Source organism: Halichoeres trimaculatus, unplaced genomic scaffold, assembly GCF_033239565.1.
Source record: "Halichoeres trimaculatus isolate MK-OKI-2021-1 unplaced genomic scaffold, fHalTri1.1 fHalTri1_scaffold_7, whole genome shotgun sequence".
Taxonomy (NCBI): Eukaryota; Metazoa; Chordata; class Actinopteri; order Labriformes; family Labridae; genus Halichoeres; species Halichoeres trimaculatus.
In genome coordinates, this window is record NW_027437185.1 from 21,918,439 (window position 1) to 21,939,523 (window position 21,085).

The 21,085-nt window shown below is 41.7% G+C and overlaps 1 protein-coding gene across 4 annotated transcripts in view; it reads right to left on the minus strand.

Moving 5' to 3' along the window:
• The window catches only part of mid2 (midline 2), a 159,946-nt gene that overhangs the window by 78,403 nt on the left and 60,458 nt on the right, over positions 1 to 21,085 (minus strand). For all 4 annotated transcript variants that reach the window (XM_074674167.1, XM_074674168.1, XM_074674169.1 and 1 more), the window contains one exon: positions 906 to 1,792. In XM_074674167.1, coding sequence (XP_074530268.1) covers positions 906 to 1,736 — 831 coding nt within the window. In that variant the 5' untranslated portion in view covers positions 1,737 to 1,792. The remainder of the gene's footprint in view (positions 1 to 905; positions 1,793 to 21,085) is intronic.

Consider the following 21,085-nt stretch of genomic DNA (forward strand, 5'->3'; position numbering starts at 1 on the left):
AATAGGGTTATAAGGTCTTTACCAAGCCACTAGGCTTGTCTCACAGTATTCTAACTGAACATCAAATAACTGTTATATAAAAGCACTTACCCAAACAAATCTTTAAAATGTTTATCTATTAGCAGTTAGTCTGAGTAACACTGAAGTAAAAAGTTACAGCAAACCTCTTGGATCAGTTTCATCTGCTAACAAGACTGCATGAAGAGCTTCATAAAACACAACCGACAAACACACTCATGGTAAAAGTTTTTAGGGCAGCGTATAGGGCAGGCTGCTGTAGGTCTTTAGTGGTGGAATTAGCTCCAGCTTGTGCCTCTCTCTGTTGTTTTTCACCCTGATTCAGCAGTCCTGGACTTTACGCAGAGCCTCTGAAAGCTCAGTAACCACAGGGAATGCCAGCTCATCGACTATTATAATGATGGCCTCCCTATAGCTCCCCGTCTCTCTCCCTGCCCTTCTCACCAGCATACCATGCACATTGTCTCCTTCTGTCTCTTTTTCCCTCTCACTCTCTCTGTTTGTGATCTGTCTCTCTGCCCTTCTTGCTGAACAAAGGCTGGTGTGAGTGTGTATGATGCAACTGTGGCAGCACTGAAAGTTCACAGTCAACAGAAATGCAAAGAATGAACATCCCAGAGGAAGGAGTGGATGGATTAAAGATTTAACTGCAAGCAGAGATATCATAATGAATGTTGCAGGCTGTAAATGAGAACCTCTTTGTGTGAATGGCTTCAGAGCTCAACAGTAAATCATGAGTCTCTTACAATAAAGTCTTGTTCCAGACAGAGACTTACCTTGTTTCAGTAAACAGATTCAGACAGTGTAAACTATGAGCTGTACAGACTCTGTTGCTGATAGGACTGTTAAGCATGCTTTGTAAACTGAAAAGGACAAACAGGACTGACCTTTAGCTTATCAAAGCGTTCAGTGAGTGAGGACACCTGGTGCTCTCGGTGGCGTCCCACCAGCTTGCAGAGGGCACAGATGAGCTGGTCATCCACCAGGCAGTACATGTTCACCTTCTCGTTCTCGTGCTCCAGGCAGGTCAGCCCGCGGATGTGAGTATCCGGCACCGGCTCCACCAGACGATGACTGGTAAACGGCTTCTTGTTGGGGTGTGTAGCACGCAGGCATCTGTCACAGTATGACACCTCACACGTGACACATGTCTTGACCGCCTCCCGCGGTGGATCCTGCTCACAGAACTGGCAGCTGATCCGCGGATCCATTTTCGCAACAACAGCTGGGCTGTGGTTTGCGTTGGTGTGGTTTGCGTGATTAGCGTGATTGGTGTGATTGGCGTGCGAGTGGGAGTGGCTGGAAGAGGCCGGGCTGCCCCGGGCACTGCTTCCACCTCCGCCACCGCCGCCACCAATCGTTCCAGCTATTGTTCCGCTAATGGTGGCGGTGTAGGGCCGCTGCGGCTGCAGGCGGCGGCTCTCAGTGGGGGAATTGGGGCCGCTGAGGGAGGCCTTTTGAAAGCGGTCAATGATGTTCTGCAGCGTCACATTGCGCTTAAGGCCCTCCAGGCCGCGGTGATTCAGCGTGATGACGTAACGACAAGTGGGACACTGAAAGGCTGAGATAGATTCGAGGGGCTTGCTGGTGGAGCAGTGTGACACCAGGATACGGTGGGCGCAGTTAAAGCACAGGCTGTGGGCGCAAGGCAAGAGCAGGGGGTCTTCAAACAACTCCAGGCAGATCGGGCAGGTCAGCTCAGACTCCAGTGTTTCCATCTTCAGTTGAACCAATCTAAAGGTGACATCAAATCCCACAGAAGCTGGCCAATTACCTGCACAAAGAAGAAAAAGATAAGGATGAGTATTTAACACATATTTCTGCTCGTCTATGCTGCTTAGCTTGTACAACCAGCTAAGCCTCCTTTTTGGTGCTTTGAACACAAGTCTTCCCTCAGAGTTGTGTAAGAATAAGAAGAATGACTGAACAGAAAGAAAAAGATGGAGCTGACTGACTGCTAGAGAAGAAGTAAAAATCAATATAGTGCAAAGATAGTGTGAAAAAAAGACACCCTGACAGGATCTCAACGCTTGTGTTTGTCAAGTCTTCATTCAGCCACATCCTATCCTCTAAAATCATCCTTTTCCTGACTTATCATTGACATTTCTTATTTTTCAGAGCCTCTGCAGGGAGAAAGCTTGACTTATCAAACAATAAACACTTGACCCAGAGGATGTTAACTTTTAAACATGGTTCCAACAACAATTTCAAGTAGGACAGAGAAAACAGGGCTGGAGCTGGACAGGGAAATTGATTTCAGATCCTCCCCCTCTTCCCACAAGCGGCAAAATCCCAACACCTAACAGCCTGCATATCAAGCTGTCTCCCCTGGGTGGCCTTAAAACCACTGACATGAGAAATCAGCAATAACCCTCCCGCCTTCCCCTCGCTGATTCAGTGGCTCTCCATTCAGTAATAGAAACAAAGCAGGCAGCGTGAAACTACAGTATTAAGGTGGACGACACTGCAGAGCTGACAGTGACAATTTCATTCGATGAGGTCGTTCCTTAAGGATCGTCCTCGTCTGTCTCAGCGCCAGTCATGCAGGGCTTACTGATGACCAGCTTTTATGGGCTGTGACTAATCAAGAAGTACATGACAGTGTTTTATCCACTCTGAATGACCTCTTGTGTATACAAAGATGACAACTTACAGAACTTTTAAGTCAAAATGTTAGAAAGAGAAAGAGAAGGGCTGAAGATAAAAGGAGCAGTTAGAAAACTTAGTGTGTGGATCAAAAGATACTGGTGATTAAAAGAAAATTCACAAAATGAAACAAGGTGCTGAGCATCAAATCAGTGTCTTTTCAGTCATACTTTCTAACAATCTGTTACTTTCACTGTCAGCCAAAATTGGCATTTCAATATGCTGGTGTTGCCTTCAGACTGTTTGCCAATAACTCTGTTTGACACCGCCTAGCCAACGAACAGCACAGAAAAGGTAAAATACGACAGAACATTTTGGTAAGGCGATATTAAATCTACAGCTAGTGTAAACAACATACGTCAGCAAAATGACTCCCTTTGATTGTGAGGCTGAAATCACACAATTTATAACACACATAATCAATCAACATGTGCGTCACATCAGTACCTTCACCGACACTGAAAACGAGTGAAACCTCAATGTCTTTGTTCAGGAATAAATAAAGGTTTAAATGGATAAATGAATGAGTCATTTCTGATGAACCTTGTTTAGAAAAAGTGATTTTCAGTATCCCATCAATGCATTTCTAAACCAAACAGATCATTCTGTTAATGTTGTTATTTTGATTTAAATTCAGATTCATATGGACATGGCTTTTTCAAAGCATCCTCAACCACACACACACACACACACACACACACACACACACACACACACACACACACACACACACACACACACACACACACACACACACACACACACACACACACCTTTATACAAAACAATCACATCAAGATGAGCAAAAATAGGAAATAAAACATAAAAAGTTAAAAGATCAACAATGCTTTAACATCATTTGTTACATTACGCACTCTGTAATGTTGAAAAACAGATTTTGAAGCAGAAATATTGTTTTTTTTTTCTGAACACACATTTACAAACACATTTAAAAACACATTTACAAGCTTTTAAAGGGAATGGGAATTATTGTAATGTTGTCTGTGACTGATCAAGTGTTTACACACTCAATAAACAGGCTTACAATAAACAAAGTTTAAGGAGGAACAATGGGGGAACATAGGGGGTTTCAAATGGGGTTTCAAAGGGGGTTCAGAGTGGGTTTAGAGGGGCTGACTGGTCTTGTTTGAGGAGGTCACTGGCCATCACTAGAGGTTCCTCTGTTTCTTCTGAATAGGCCGAGGAACCTTTTCCTCAAGGATTTCTTTTGTCTTCTTTGGGCCACCTCCTCTATTTGACCATCAAGGACTGCGAGAGTGTCCATCACAGAGGTCACTGGTCTTACTTCCTCCTCTCCCTCTTCCTCCTCCCCCACAGGAGTCTGCTGGGAGTTGTTGATAGACTCCAGGAGAGTGGCCTTCTCCTGCTGCCACTGGTCCTGCTGTAGTGCCAGATCTTCTTGCACTTGTTCAAGAGAGGCCTTCAACCCGCAGGTTTCTCTCTGTTCTGCGAGAAGCTGTGACCTGACAATTTCCCACTGGGACTTCTGGGTCGTCAGCTCCACCTTGACCTGTTGGAGCTCTTCTGACATCCTGTGGGTGTCCTCTCTGTGTTTTGCAGTGAGGTTTGATTTTTCCTCTTCCCACTGGTGTCTGGAGGTCTCCAGATCCTCTCTGGCCTTGCAGAGGGCGGTCTTCATCCTGTCAGCTTCTGATTCTTGTGCATACAGGAGATGTGATCTTTCTTGATCCCACAGACGCTGGAGTCTGTCCATGTTGTCTTGTGCCTCATTCTGTCTGGCCTGGATCATCTTCTTCTCCTCAATCTGTTTTTCCAGGAGATTAAATCTTTCTTTCTCCCACTGGAACCTCAGGTTGTTTGTTTCAGCCTTGGCTTGTTTCAAAGCAGCCGTCATCCTGGAGGTGGTCTCCCTCTGTTGTTCCAGGAGACCAGATCTTTCCTCCTCCCACTGCTGCCTCTGATTCTTCAGCTCCTCTTGGGCCTGATGCAGGGCAGCCTTCAATCCACTGGTCTCCTCCTGCTCTGACCGCCGATGGGATCTTTCCTTTTCAATTAGCTGCCTCTGAGTTTCCAGATGCTCTAGAGCCTGGCACAAAGAGGCTTTAAGCTTGGAGGTTTCCTCTTGTTCTGATCGGCAGTGTGATCTTTCATCCTCCAGCTGCTTTTTCTGATTTTCCAGGTCTTCTTTGGCCTGGCAAAAAGAGGCTTTAAGCTTGGAGGTTTCCTCTTGTTCTGATCGGCGGTGGGATCTTTCTTCCTCCAGCTGCTTCTTCTGCTTTTCCAGGTCTTTTTGGGCCTGGTGCAGGGCAGCCTTCAGTTCACAAGTTTCCCCCTTCTGTGTCACATGATGGGACCTCTCCTTTTCCAGCTGGTTGTTTCTATTTGTTGACTGATCTTCTGGTGATCTGTGCTGGCTCTGAGACGGTTTCAGTCTGAACCTCCTCTGGAAGATTGGACCTGGACTCAGCTGACTGTGTCTGCCGCAGAAAAGCATTAAGCCGACTGATTTCTCCACAGAGGAAAAACCTCTCTTGCGCCCACAGTTGTGCATTGGTTTGAATGTTCCCAACAACCTGGGACAGATAAGCTTTTGCCTTGTTGGTCTCCTCTGTTTGCAGGGCCAGGCTGTCCTCTGTTTCTCTGCACCGCTGCTTCTCAGCTTCAAGACTTTCTTTGAGTTTTTCCACCTCAGTGCTTGCTTCTCTTGTTGAGGCTTTGTGATTTTTGAGCTGTTGTTTAAGCTGCTCTACCTCATGAAGCAGAGACAAATTTTGTTCCTCAAGTTTTGAGCCCTTGTCCCTTTTGCTGATGAGGCTGTGAATTTCCTGCTCAGGGATCTGTAACACAGCCTGTTTGGACTCCTGATGTTTGATGTCCGGCTGGGTCAAAGGTTTCTTTTCAGTTACCTTTTGTTTACCAGAAACCACTGCGCTGAAAGACATTTGTACAGCAGAAACATTTTTTTTGTGAGTTTCTGCTAGCTGTGGTTGTTTCGGGTTTTGACCAGGCTGGGGTACAGGCTGTGGTGCTGGCCTGGGTCCTGGCTGGGGTCCAGGTTGGGGTTCAGGCTTGCATTCAGGCAGTGGGTTAGACTTTGCAGGCGTTGGTGTTGGTGGCGCTGCAGAGTCTCCTGTCCATTTCCTGCACCCCTCTGCTTCCAGTTCCTCCTGAGTATAATCTCTGAGCAGGACTGGAAAGGATGAAGCCAAGTTGACCTCTCCTTGCCTTTTTTTCTTCTTTTTCTTTGAGATCCTGCTCTCAAAGTAGTATTCATCTAACTCCTCCTCAACAAGGTCAATCGGTCTTGCCTCAGCATAAGATGTCTTAGTTGTTGGGTAGGAGACGACGTTATTTTGTGTCTTATTTCTGCCTTTTCTGGCATTCTTTCTTGCTCCTTGAACAGTTGTTTCCATCGTGGAAATGCTTTTGGATGCTGTGATTCACAAATGTGGCTCTGTCTCTTGCTGGAGTGAGTGAAATGAAGATTCTGATCTGAATTTACTAGAGCAAAGTCACAAATTTACAAGTATAATCTCATAAATTGATGAGACAAAAGTCAAATATTTATGAGCCTAAAGCTAGACTATTAGAAGAGCAGACACAGACACTTACACGCGTAAATAGAGGCCCATAGGTGACAGTTCAGCAGGTTTATTCCTGTAAAAGTTGATATTTCATTTAAAAGGAAATCCTACACCTCTACCATAGACTGTATAAAACATGGACGTAGTCTCCCCAATGTCACCCATCTGTTTCTGAAACAGAAAATGAAGCACATCGGCTATAGCGGCCATACTGGTAGTGACAGGAACTTCACCTACAGCTATGGGGCGCCTGTCCGTCACGTGACCCTGAGTTGTGCCTCTGATTGGGCGAGCAAACACAGGACAGATGATTTTTATGCTGAATCTAAAATTTAATTTAAGATTCATACAAACAGTTAAGACTTGTTGATCTTGACAGCCAGGAAAATCGATGGTGGTCAAAAATATTAAGAGGGGTGTCATGTATTTCCGTATTTTAAATATAGCTATAAGGTAACAATTGCAATTTCAAGATTTGCTAAAGTGATGATGTCATTATAAGGCATAAGGATCTCCTAACTGGTTCATGACACATTGAAGAGCAGGTTATAAAAAACAAGGTCTCCCTGCACACAACAGGCTTTCTCTGTTTAACTCTCGGACAAGCAGAGAAACAAACGACACTGACATTAGCCGCTGAACCGGCAATCACGAGTGATGGATTCACTGGACCTTGTAATTCTCAGACACAGCATAAGTTGCTGTGCGAATATATGGTTTATTTACTTGAAAAATAACATGTAAACAATGTTTTATATTACATTATATTTGACTGTTGTGAAGAATATACTTAGTATACTATTAGTGTTAATTGAAATCAATGCTGTTTTGCAGTATTTGAGAAAAATTACAACTGTAAATCCCCAACCTTTCATGAACAACGTAAGAATATTTACATCACCGTCAGTAGCTGGCAAGTGAGCGAGTAGTGTCCGAAACGTTATTTGAATTTAGCTGATTGAGTGGGCTATATAGTCCACTACATCTAATTCACTATATAGTGAGTAGTGAGTAGGGAATGAGTGGATGATTTCGAACACAACCAATGTCTTTACCTAAACATGATTGCCCGGCTGTTTTGCTGATCTTCAGTTTAGGATGTTTGATTCTGGTTGGTCAGCTCCAACCATTCACATGATACATCAAATCAATCCATGACAAAGAGTTCCAAGAGTTTATCTAAGCAGCAGCTCCCTCTTCCTTGTCCTTTTTCTACTCTTCTTTATCTTTTTAGTCATCTTAGCATTTGGATTCTGTCATCACTTTTTATGTCTCAGTTGTTGGTAATGGACACCAATCTGGTTAATTCTGCAGAGGTGTTTCTACTATTTTTGTTTCCGTTTGTGTTTGGGGATCCTACATGTATTCATGGTCTTATTTTGTACAACAAATCTGTTGTGCAAATCTAACCGCTCATGATAAAGTTTTTTTTTTAGCATTTGAAAACATTTCATACACAAACATTTTTAACACCAGAGGAATAATGGAATCGTGATCATGAATGATATGTGATAAATGTATGGAGAATACAGCCTTAAAAGGAGAGACCCAGTAGATCATAAACATAACTATGGAAACAACAAAAAACAACAAATTCAGGCAAAGACTTCAGGATCTGACTGGAAGAACTTTGAAAAGTCGTGGATTTATATTACAGTAGAATTTTTCAAATTTCATTTTTGATCTCACACCAAAAGTTAAATAGGTCATTGAAAATAAATCTCTGTCTTCATATTTAGCAGCTGTATGGAGGCCAAGAGAAATAAAAAGACTTAAATATTTTATGTTCATGGTTGAGATTGAGTAAACAAGGACTTTTAACCCTGCTGTCTACATGTCACATCACCTTTAGCTGCTCTTCAAAATGATCTTCTGAAATGTTTCCTATGCAGATGCAGAACAGCTGGTAAAACTCTTGCTCCTCCTCATTCTTCACGTTGTCCTATCTTCAAACTGATGCACCGTGACAACCTGTGTTTTATGGGGGATTTTACACATACCTTGAGCTTGGTGGAAGATTCAAACTGCTAGCTATACTAAAGGCTGTAATTATCCCGGCTGGTGCAACCCCAAAGTTACAAATTACATTCAAATCAGGCTGTGTTAATGTTTACAGAGCAGGTGCAATGTTTGAAAGATCAGTTTTACTCTTAAGTAATGATGGAGACAGGTGTTAAACACTACCTTTACATTGAACTCAAATTATTTGTTTCTCCATCCCCCTTCTCCAGTTCAACAAAGCACCCATCTTGATATTTTCAACCCTTTAAAAGCTCTTTTTTTCCTGAAAAGTTAAAACTAAGCAGTTATCAGGTAAGTGTGTTGTGAATCAGCAAAACTCTGTTCACTACATGTTTCATCCATGTTTCAAATTTCTGTGATAGCTTGTCTGCAGCATAGTCAGACAACTAGATGTGAATGTTACTATCTGCCTGGACTCAGAGTCCACTTAACTGCTCACATTAACCCATATTAAGTTAGCCTTGCAATCCACAGCCCATTCATGAAAACATTGTCATCCTGTGACACACTCATGACTTGTTGGTGTGAATTCAGCATTGCATGAAGCATGAAGTAAGCATTATACAACAACCCCTGATCTCAAAACCCTACAAAGAACAAGCTGGAGTGCAGAAGTGCATGAAGACAGAGCTCAAAGTCTTAAACTAATATTCTCAAACAGGAGTCCCCTCCCATCTCCTGCAGCACAAACCAGACCTCGACACTGAGCTGTGTTCAAAGCAAACGTGATTTGAGCAGTGGCTAAGTGCTCAGGAAAGGCATTTGAGTGAATAAAGTAGTTATATGCATGCAGCGGCTTTGTTGCAAAATTCATTATCTGGAAAAGAAATAAATAAGTGCTCGCAGCCAATCATGCAGTTATTAATGGCTGATAAAAAGAAATGGGCATCGAGCCGGTGTGCAAGTAACTGTGTGTGTACATTTAACTTGTTTATTAGAGAGCTATGGGTATGTGTGTGTGCATACGCATAATGACCTTCTCCAATATTCACCTTGGCTGCTATTTATCAGATGCTTTATGCGGCTGTTATCACAGTCTGGCTGTGTAAGGGATAAACAGAGAGAGGGGGAGTTTGGAGAAAAGCTACCACAGAGCAAGCAAACATGAGGTTCTGCTTCATCACACCAACAATAGTTTTAATCTGTCTGCACCGTATCAGAGAGATGATAACCATGGGGTGAGGAATGGATGCAAACAGAGACACAGAGACAGGATGGAAAGGGAGGAGATGAAGGGAGGGAAGGACAACTGCCATGGTCTTTTGGCAACAAGGCCACGAGTTTGTCATACTATACAGGAAGGAATCTCTGTCTTTTGCTGCATACAAAAAGGATAGTGCAGACTTTAAACCTGTCGGAGAGCATCCTCAAATTGTGTGCATTTTGGCCAAATGGTGTCTCTTTCAACAAACTCAACATTCAGGCCTTTATATGTTGAGTCATCTTTTAATAATAATAATACTAATAATACTAATAGTAATAATAATAATTTAATAATAATAATAATAATAATAATAATAATAATAATAATAATAATAATAATAATAATAATAATAATAATAATAATAATTAATAATGATGATAATAATAATAACAATAATAATAATAATAATAATAATAATAATAATAATAATAATAATAATAACCATCAGCATTATCATAACCATATTATTATTACTATTATTATAGAACTTTCAATGTAAATTAAGCATATTGCCTTATTTAACTCCATACACACTCCAGACCCGCAGATTCACAGATTTTCAGGCACATTCAGCTAAGTGTACTTGGTGACGTCCCACTGTCACAGCATCGTGTGCATAAGCTCTCTGATGCAGACTTAACATCAATTCAGCAAGTCCAAGTCTCAGCAGACATAACTGACTCTTCTCACTCTTCACTGACATGAGGAATGTAAGTTTTATGCAAAAATTGTCACTACCACATGTAAAAATGTGAAGATATACTCTGGCAGACCTGTTTGGTGTGTCATAAAGGGTTAAATAAAAATAAAATAAAATCCAAACACACAGTTTGGAAGGTTTATGTACAAGAGAAACTTGTCTTAAAAGTATCCAGTTCAGGTGCTGATTCAAGCAAATATATAAAATTGAAAGATTGAGTAAATGGTGAAATACTGAATCACACAGGGATCCATATTTCCACATGATTACTGAGAGCACTTTTAGACTGAATGATTCCATATGACTCCTGTTTCAGCGCCAAAAGCTGTCAACAACAGGAAACAAGGCACACATTGATTACCCTGTTCAGGATACACATTGATTCAAGATCACCAGGTCATTGCACAACCACGTGAACTTTGCTCAGGAATCAGGTGAAATGTCTTCTCGTCACGCCACCGTACATACTTAGAGGAAGAATGAAATACAAGTCAATACAAAATGTTATCACACTCTTTAGATTCTCTGCCTCTCTGCTCATCTGTGTTTGACAAACAGAATGAAAGAAGCAGCAAAAATCCTTCAGTTTACTTCTTACTCACAGAAACAAACAAAAAGTGATCACAGCAAACATGCTGTGGGATTGTACATCTGTTAGCATCATAACAAAAAATCAATCAACTCCATATACAGAGAACAAACTGTCATATCAATAGAGCCACCATCACGGTCCTTATCCAGGATTAGTGTAACAGTCACATTCAAATGTTGACTGAATCAGCAGTCTCACTCTTCTTCCTGCCACTGAGCTGCTTGTGCTGATGTTAATGTGACTGTGTCTAACAGAGCATGGTGTTATAATTACCATCAAGCTTTAACACACCATCAACAGGCCCATTAAGCTTTAGCTGTGTCACTCTGGGGAAGCAGCACTGTGTCTGATAGAGGCCACTTAGGGGCCGAATCACTAGCTTCATGGTAAACACACACAGACACACACACACACACACACACACACACACACACACACACACACACACACACACACACACACACACACACACACACACAATACACACATACTCACAAACACAGAGAGCTGGAGCTTTAGATTAGCAAGCACAAACTCTGTCTCTTTGTGTCTCTTCATCTGCCATTTATTGTTAAGGTTTAGTGTCCCATCTGAATGCAGCAGCTTGAGCATGCCTGAAGATAAACACACTTACACACTCTCACAATCACACACTCATCCCTACATACACACAAATGTGGAAACTACACTCTTGTAGTATATGTTTGGGTTTCACTCGGATTCTTTCAAAACGGATGAAAGAGAAACAGAAAAATGATGAAACTGTTGATGACTCATTTGTCAAAAGATGTCTCAAATAACTTTTTATCCTGTCCCAATTTGTGCATAAAACTTGTGCCTACCCTGACTTGTGTAATGTTCATGACAGCTGTCTTCTTCAGTACTGGTAACTACATCTGAATGCTAGCTGTGTAACCATACTGAATGCTTGTCTGGTGCCAGAACCTCTTGGATTCTCCCAGAAAATGAGTGGACGTGTCACAGTGGCAAACCAGGCCGCTCAGTTCACTGCTCACCAAAAAATGAGCACGTCCAACAAACTTGTTCGTTTTAGCATGATCATGCACAACTCTGGAAAGTTTTCTCTGTAAATTTGGATTAGAAAACAACAACAACAACAAAAAAGAGCCTCATTAATGCAGTCGGTAGATGCTTGAGCAGACCCCGGACACACGGCCCATGAATCTGTATTTCAGTCTTTTGCCACAGCAGATGAGACTGGGGTACCAGAACCTACATACTGTATCCTGACTCTTAATTCACTGCACATCACAGGAGTAAGACATGCATGGGTTACAAGAGGCTACTCGCTCAGACTGTGAATCTGCTTCTTCTACTAACTTTTGCAAGTTTTAAGACTGTTGTGAGCAGGAGATGAAGAGGAAGCCGGGAGTCAAATACTAAACCTTTAATTGGCAGGCAAACAGCTAACCTGAGTAGATCTGAAACTTATGAGAAATTTGGTCTCTAAAAATCAGTAATTGAATTGAAGTTTTTGTTTTCTAATGAGTATACCACTGTATATAAAGTATATAAAGAGATTTATTCATATTCTGTCAGATCCAATACATGTGGCAGTAAGTGGGATTTGCAAGAAGCAGTTTAAGAGAAATAACTTTGGAGGATTCCTCAATATAGAAAAAAGTGATGTCACTATTTCTGTCTTTACATAATATTAGCAGCATGAAAACAATAAAAGAAGCAGATTATTTAAAGCACATTGACAGTCCCCTGGGTGTCTGTTTGCATGTGTTTAAATTCACTTTGTTGACGCACGCACGAGCCTGGAGAAAAGGCTTTCGTGGAACAAAGATGATTATCCTCATATAAACAATCCACTTGTAAAACCAAAGTGCTCCCCCCTGAATCATTGTCGCACAGCTGGTGAGCCAAAATGGGACTTTAATGGACTCTTGTTGTTGTCAGGAGGGGCACCACACCACCTATGGGACTAAAACAGAAACATAGCTGCATTTCCACTGCGCTGATGATATTGTTTTTTTTTTTTTTCCTCTTTTAACAAGAAACATTTTAAAACTCTGTGTAGTGTTATTGCAACATTTTTAATGATTGCACTTCAGTTTTCTTTTTCAAATTTAAATTTTCGTCAGCTGTTCCAGAGATTTAGCAATCAAACTTAGGTCAATACAACATCCAAAGGATATCTTGAAAGACTTTGATCATGAAAATCTACATTTTTCTCCCTATGTTTTTTTTAAAACAGCATGAATCTGCAAGAAAAACCTCTTAAAGAATAAAATCACTGACATGACATAAAGAATAAACTTGTTTCTTTAAAAACATCATTTGTATAGGTCATTTGTATGGGTATTAACAAACACATGTATGCATTTACATCACTGTGCTCATCTTTGATCTAACCCACAGTGACTTATACCTTCAGGCTTTCAGACTGAATCTAAACAAAAATCTGAAATGAATTATCAGATCATACATGGTTGTATCACCTGACAACCTCCCACTACTTCCTTCTCCCTAAAGTGACCATTATATCTCCTTTTGGACTGTCAGTCAAATTCTCACTAAAAGAAGGTAGTGGACAAAATGACATGTAGCTACATGTAGCGCTAGGCGCTGCCCAAGTAGCTGCCTGTTGCAGCAGCTCTCTCGTCTTTGTCAGTTTCTTGTAATTTTTTCGTCTCTTTTTCGTCATCTTTGTATTTGGAGTGGATCATCACTTCGTATGGTTCATTGTTGGTCACGGACACCAAATTTTTTGTGACTTCAGCGATATTTTTTACTACTTTTCTCCTGTGTTTGTCTGGAGATCCTACATGTAACCATGGCTGCATTGTTTACATGCGAAATTAGCTGTTAGCAGCCTGTAGCATGTCAATGCTAACTAGTGTAGGGCTTGATGATTTCCCTCGAGGTGAGGACGACGTGCTGGTTCTCGGGTGTGAGCTGGGAGGTGACGACGTGGACCTGTTCTTCCATTCATCGTAGTTGGGAACGTGGGCTCTAGTCCCGGGGGATGGACGAGCTAGCCGTGCTAACCCAGCGGCATCGTGCTGTTCAAGGACGTGGCTGACGGAGCTGACATCGGACGCCGGCCCCACATTGGAGGAGCTTCGCCTGCTGTGAGCAGACAGGATCCAGGAGACAGAGACTGAACAGACTGCTGGGGAGGCTCAGTCTTGGACCCTGTGGAGGTGGAGACTGGCTGGGCTGGAGAGTGGTGAACGAGTGGTGGACGGGATGTCGTCATCTAATTTCTTATGGACCTTTTTGCACTTTCTATACTCTTTCTTACTTTTGTTTTCTTAAATGCTGCGGTGACTCCTGAATTTCCCCTCGGGGATAAATAAAGTATTTTCTATTCTATTCTATTCTATGTAGTGTCTGAAACCTTAAAGGTACAGTGTGCAGTACTAAGTGTTTCAGCTGTTAAGTCTCATTTCTCAAGGTTAAAGATGCTATGAGTGATAAAACACTCTATCATAAATTGTTCACCTGGTTACATAAATAAATAATTAAAAAATCAACCTTCATGGTTTAACTTCTTAGCTTATTAAAAAATTGACAGAATCTGACATCTGTTCATCTTTTGCCCAACCTATAGCTAATGTGCTCATGATAACTATGACTTGAGAGAAGTGAGAGTTGTAATTAGCAGCTTTTGCTAACTCTGAACCAAAGAAACTTGTTAACCAAAATCACATTCTTTGGATTCACAGTCAAAACACGTTTGGCAACCTTGTCAAGAAGTGAGCTAATGATATCCAGGGCTGGCTTGACCAGATTTTTTGTAACATCTGACACAAAGGTAACACAAAAAAAATGGTTAAGCAGCTGCTTTGATGTTTTGACCCTGGGGAGCACGAGTAAAAGAGTTGTTTGCCAGTGTCTGATACAGGCTAACTATGCTCTGCTAGCCATCAGGCTGATTCTTCACAGTGGTTTTTCGGCTAAATAAAGACAGATGCTAACAAGTTTACAAGTCCTGCATGTAGTCTGTGACCTTAATCTGCTCTGAACGTGTTGTTATTCAGCTATGAGTATTCCAGAGATATCTACGAAACAGGCAAAAAAGGGTTAAGATGCTAACAAATGACAGGCTTCATTTGCTAGCTCACTCGTGAGAAACAGTTACACATTAGCCGGATAACTAAAACCTGCCTGGAAGAACACGTCAAGATAAAGGTTAAAATTTGTATAGTAGGAGAAAAATGTTCAAACATGTCAAGTCAAGATGGCTGTTTGATTTCTCTCTCTGCCTCAAGCCTGTTTTTGTACAGCAGAAGGCCTTCATTCATTACTTTATGAGGTAAACCAGACCAGAAGCCAACATGTCTCTCCACAGAGAATGGCTGCCCTGTTTGTTGGATGTTAGGAGTCACAACTTCCTCACAGTTTAGCCCAGACCAAGCTGGGAGAGGAAAATAAAAACACCTCAGTGCAGCAGTGCTGTATGAGTGCTTTCATTAGTGACCATGTTAGCAAACATAGCTAAAGCTGAGGCCCTAAATATGGCATTTAACTTATAATCCCCCTAGCCAGGCTTTTAAATCTGAAATAAACAGGACATTGTTGAGTGGACTGAGTGGAATTCAGTTGCATTAGTGGATTAAAATGCTAGCCATTTTTGGAACTCATTTTATTGGAGCAATTGGGGATAAAAATACCCGCGGGAATAAGACATGTCAGAACCAGGCTCTGCTGAGATTTGCCAGACATTCAGAGAGAATAGTTTTAAACTGCTACGGTTTTGAGAAAGGAAGTGGGATAGGCCAAAAAACGACAAGCCTCAGAGTTGACCAAAAGACACCAGAAAGCACATGTGATTTTATATGTGGTATCAAGAGGGACATTAAACTTATTTTGCAGTCTTTGGTGTGTCTAAATGAAGGGGATCCTTGCATGAGAAAAAACGAATGAGAAACTAGTTGGGGTTCCTTTGGCCATCTTTTTTACTCTCATTTCTTTTTTTACGTTCTGCCCTCTTCCCTCTTCCCTCACTCCTCTTCCCACTTCCTCTGGCTCAGTCTTTCCTCTCTCTGCTTTCTATCTCTTCCTGCCTTTCTCTGTCTCTCGGCAGCAGGCCTCAGAGCGGGCTGATTTCACCAAACATGTGATTCCTATTCATAGAATGTAAACAGTAATGCAGCCAAGCCGGTGTTTCCATTTCACATTCAGCGCAGCTAAGCAGACGGCTTAGCCTTAACCCTTTAACTGCTAAACTGGAGTCTGATTTGATTTCAGTTATTGATACTAAAGCTGGAGTGTTATTTTGCTTTTTGACACATTTTGAAAATTGTTAAGGCATTTGCTTTTCTCATTACCAAAAACATGTAACTGCATGTTGATTTGATGAGTAATTTATTCTACATCTACTCTAACTTATTAACTCTCACACTGCCTGTGAAGGTTTAATGAGGGAAACATTTCACGGGTGAAAAACATTTTCACAAGAAAGGCGCTTTTATCACTCCGAAAGGCTGCATCTGACAGGCTTCAAGGTCAGCCTGCTCTCATCCAGCACATCAGTGGACTAAGAAAATGTCATCAGACAGACACTTTGTCCCGCTCTACCAGTCAGCGTATCCATTCCCTGGTTATAAGTTCTAATACAGAAAACATGGGCAAGAACTCTGGGGAGAAGTTATCTCGGCTCATGTCACTGCGCCTCATTGATTTCACAGAAGCTGCTTTTGTTATGTAACAGTACCAGGAACTCACAGGAACTCACCATGAAGTATGTATGCGCAGTAGGAAACTAGTCTTCTCCTTAAATTTGAAAAATAGGATATAATATAGATAGTTTAAAATAAGAAAATCTGCTTTTGGTTAATATATACAAGTACAGACATGCATTTTATTAAAAAGTGTGAGGTAATGTGGTACCTTGTGCCATTTACTACATGTTTTTCTATTTTCCCTTACTCATCATTATATTTTTCAACCATAAAAAGAGATGAATGAACTTTGAATTTTCATTTTAGTTTTCTCACATGCAAGTGTAACTCTTTCCCTTTGAAAAAGCACAACACACATTACTCTTCTAACACAAGAACCATTTGACCTCAACATGAGTTGGCCTTTTCAAGAGTCAGTCTAAAGGTTACAAGTTCACAGATGCCAGAGGTTATATTTCCCAGAACTGTTTCTTTGAAGTTATGTTTTAGATATTTGGTCATATCATGCAGCTTTAATACAGAGACAGAACCATTGTTGGTGATGATTATGAAAACAGGGACAACCTCATCAACAAATCATATCAAATCTTTCCAAGGGAATGAGTCTGGCACATTCTCACCTGTCAAGGATTCTTATTTGCATAATTACCTGTTCATTATAGTGCAACACATTCTTTACAAGCTGTGTTGAGCTAGCTCTGAGGGTAACATGTTTGTGTTAGCTTGGGGGTCTTATACGTGTTTGGGAAGTAACATCAGTGTTTGTTTAGTCTATATGTTTCCATGCACATGTATCTCTCTTTATAACCCTTCTCCCATGACTCTGCAGGCCTGTCACCATGTGCTACATACACCCACTCGCATTTGCACGGCTGTATTTGTTTCCCATATTCTCCTCCCTGCCTGTCAGCAGTGCTGATGAGTGCTCAATTGTGTGAAGGACATTTGCTGATGCAAGACACTGAAAATAAAATAAACAATCCATTTTTTGTCAAGCGCAAGGCCGAGTCAGACTTGCTAATTGGTTTAATACGTTTAAACATGAAAGCAGAATGAAATGAGATTTTCACAGGGTTGTGACAGTGAGTAGAACACACCTCCTCGCTTTCACCTTCCACTTAATACATCTGCCTGTTACAGCTTGGCAGCCTCTAGCTAATAAAGTTAATGCTGTCAGACGTCGTCTCATCAGCGCTCTCAGACTCTTTTTCAGCAGTGGAGAGCCTTATCTGGCTTCAGCACAACACAGGGAAGCAACCGTTCCCCTGTCTCACTTCATAGCACCTCCATTATTCATGTGCATTTGCCCAGGTGGGAACAAACCCAGGATCAGAAGTTAGCAGAGCAGTAGGTGTTCAGACAGAGCTGAGCATGCTGGAGGGCAGGATGAAGAGGGAAGGAGACAGAAGCTAACATGAGCTGTCAACAAATGTCATCAATATGCAGGCCTTCAGCTCAGGGGCTAGTGTCAGGGTCATGAGCTGTTGTTGACCCCGAACATCCGGCTGCAGTCAAGTGGACACTTGACTCTTTCTCTAATGGTTTCTTTAGCAAAAAAACGTAAGGAAATGATGAAATGAGAATCTTACACTAAGTTACACCTTAGCTACACTCTTTATGCCTCAAGTTGGACTCCCCATGAATACTGTCCATTTGTTCTGGAGTATTTTCTGTGACTGAGCTCTAGAGATCTTCACACTTTCTAATAGTTGGAACAAAACAATTCCCTAGCATGGCTTCATGAATCCAAAAACACTTTAAGTAAAAATGATGGGGTGAAAAAGCACACCCAGCAGAACTCGAAAAAACCCATTGTCTTGCCTTGCAGAAAACAAACCAGCTTGTATTGACAGTTGACACCAATTCAGCTTCAATTTTTCTATATTTTCCCCCCCAACCCTGCGTATGTGTGCGTATGTGCACAAGAGCAAGGCAAGTTAATGGCTTACCTTTTACTGGTGTTTTCCATATATATGCAAATTGACTTCCCATCGTGTGAAAAAGCAATCTACGCACCACATAAACAGCACTTTCAGCTCCCGAAAAGAGGCTCTTTTCAGAGGGAAATTGCATCCCCGGCCTCTGTACACTTACATTAGCCTGGGAAAGACTGTCAAGAAAACAATAGCTGGCTGTATAAAGATTGACGATATATTTCTGTTAAGGTTTTCCATCGGTAAAAACAGCTGATGACTTTGAATGTGTCTTGTAATGAGCAGGCTGACTGATCCAGAAGGAGCTTGCAGATTCAACAGCAGCTTGCCAAGTTAAATTCCTAAATGATGTCGTCCTAGGGGGTGTTATTGATTCTAGAGGAAGAAAACACTTGGGTCAATATAAAGTCACTAAAGCACTGACAAGCCTGGTAGCAGTTTTGACAACTTTTCTTATTAATGAACACCAAACACCCGGCTGTGCTAGTTATCTAAAATAGATTTGTGTACTTGAAAACAACAGGAATGTGGACATTTTTCTCCTCCCTGCAGTGGCTTCATAAGATAGAAATAAGGAATGTTCCAGGAAGAGAAAAACTTTTTTCTCTTATAACTACTCCCATTGTGCGTGGTGATTATATTGAGAAACAGAAAGAAAGTCTGAAAGAGAGTCTGTCTTGGTGGCGAATGTGTGTGTCCTTGTGTATGCGTGCTGAGGTTCAATCCTTCCAAACTGTCTGTGCCGCCTGCCAGCCGGGGGAAATACATTTATTCGCCTGATAGAAAAGATAGTGCAGATGAAAGACTTGTTGGAGTTGTCTCGGCTGAATCATACGTAACCTCATTACACGTAGTCGCAGCAACTAACCTCGTTTTAGGAACGGTTCTGTCTCCCCCCTTCCCTCCCTCTCTAAAAATGAGATACAGGGGAGAAAAGAAAAAGTGTGAAATGACAAAATTAAATCGACGATTCTATATTTTAAACCCCAGATGGATTCTCCATCCCAGCCTGGGTGCAGAAGGCCGTACCGCCACACCTCGTGCTGCACGTTGTCGGACCATGTGCATGGGCTGCATTTATCCAGACGCAAAGAGAATTTTCCTCACAAGCGTTACATTAAAGTGAACTGCACCGAGATGTCAGCAGTAAGAATAGGCTGCTTGACCAAAAGCCATTAAACACATGCTTCCCCTGCTCTAAGAACTGCCTTCACCTTGGGTCAAACCCAATGTAATAGATCCAAGAGGGCCATTTTCCACTTCAGGTGTAGAAGATGGTGCATCGATAAAGCAGGAGGTGTTTGTGGGGTTTTCACTTATGTATTATGACTGTGTGCCAGAGAAGGAGAGATATTAAAAATACAGAAGCACGATGAAAGAGCCAATGGCAGGGAGAGGGCGCGTGAGAAATCAGCTCAAAAATAGATCACACACACACCCAGACCGAGAAAAAACAAAAGAGCAACAAAGGAGGGAGAGTAGAAAGGTGGGAGACCTTGCCATCAGTGTGACCCCAGGGAGGGGGTTCCTGTCCTCTATCTCCCAGGCCTGCTCTACAAAGTCACAGCTTTCTATTTATACAGTGCTGTAATGTTTGGCATTTCCTTCGCAGGGGGGGAGACTATATGAGCCATTGTTTTCTTTGGCTGCTGTTCGATTGGCTCAGCAGGCCCCCTGCATTCAAATGTCATCGGCTGTAGCTCTTATTTGTTCAATCAGTTTTTATTTATCACCGATAAACAATCATTTGCTCCTGCTTGGGATGGGACATACCGTTACAGGCTGCTTCATAAAACAACAGATGAGCTCAGAGAACCACTTCTTTTTTTCTTTACCCTCTCTAAATTATTGATATGAGACATGCTGTATTTTTCCAGCGACTGCACTGCAACACAAGCGTCCAAATGCAGATCCTCACTTGCTGATAGCAGAAACAAAGATGTCAAAGGCCTTTTTTAGTGCAAAGTAGTCATCTTAAACTCTCACAGAAGAAAGCCTCAGTGAGGAAAATACAGGCAGTGTAATATCACAGAAATATGTAAATGTATGCATCCAAAATTCTGTGAAAGCATATAGAGAGAAAGAAGCCACACTTAAATGAATTAAAGATTCAGTTAGCTCCAACATACTCCCTCAAACATTCAGAATAATGTGTTTGTAAATGGAGAAAACAAAACTACACTCTCCCTGCAACCAAAGCCAACACAAATCAATAGGTTGTTTGCTAAACAATAGCTGTCTTACACTGCCGGCTTTCTTAAAAATAGCCAACTCCCTCGGGTGCAGCGAAACCAAAGAGAGTAATTGTGAAGGTTAACAATGCCCACTGCTATATCAATATTGAACTGAACTGACGTCCAGTAGATGGAAAAGGCCCTGTCCGAGGACTTTCTGCTGGAGGCTGGTTCATGGGAACTGCTAATCATTAAGGAAAATTGAGGTTGGATTACACCGAGTAGATTTTTAGGAGCTAAACAGCCTCCTGCAGGCTCTGACAGATGATCTATGTTAAGCAGAACATTGTAGGAGAATGTCAGATTCCTGGAGATCACCGTAATTGGCGAACAGGGCAGGATAAGAGCTGCTTTTAGAGAGAAGCTGCTCCATAAACTTGCCTGCTTGGTGGATGATGAAAGCATGTATGTGTGTATGTGAGAGCATGAGTAAGCCAAGGAATGGTTTTAGCCTCTACCCCCATGACTTTTAGTATTCCTCTCTGGTTTTGTTCTTTGCCCGGCTTTGCTAT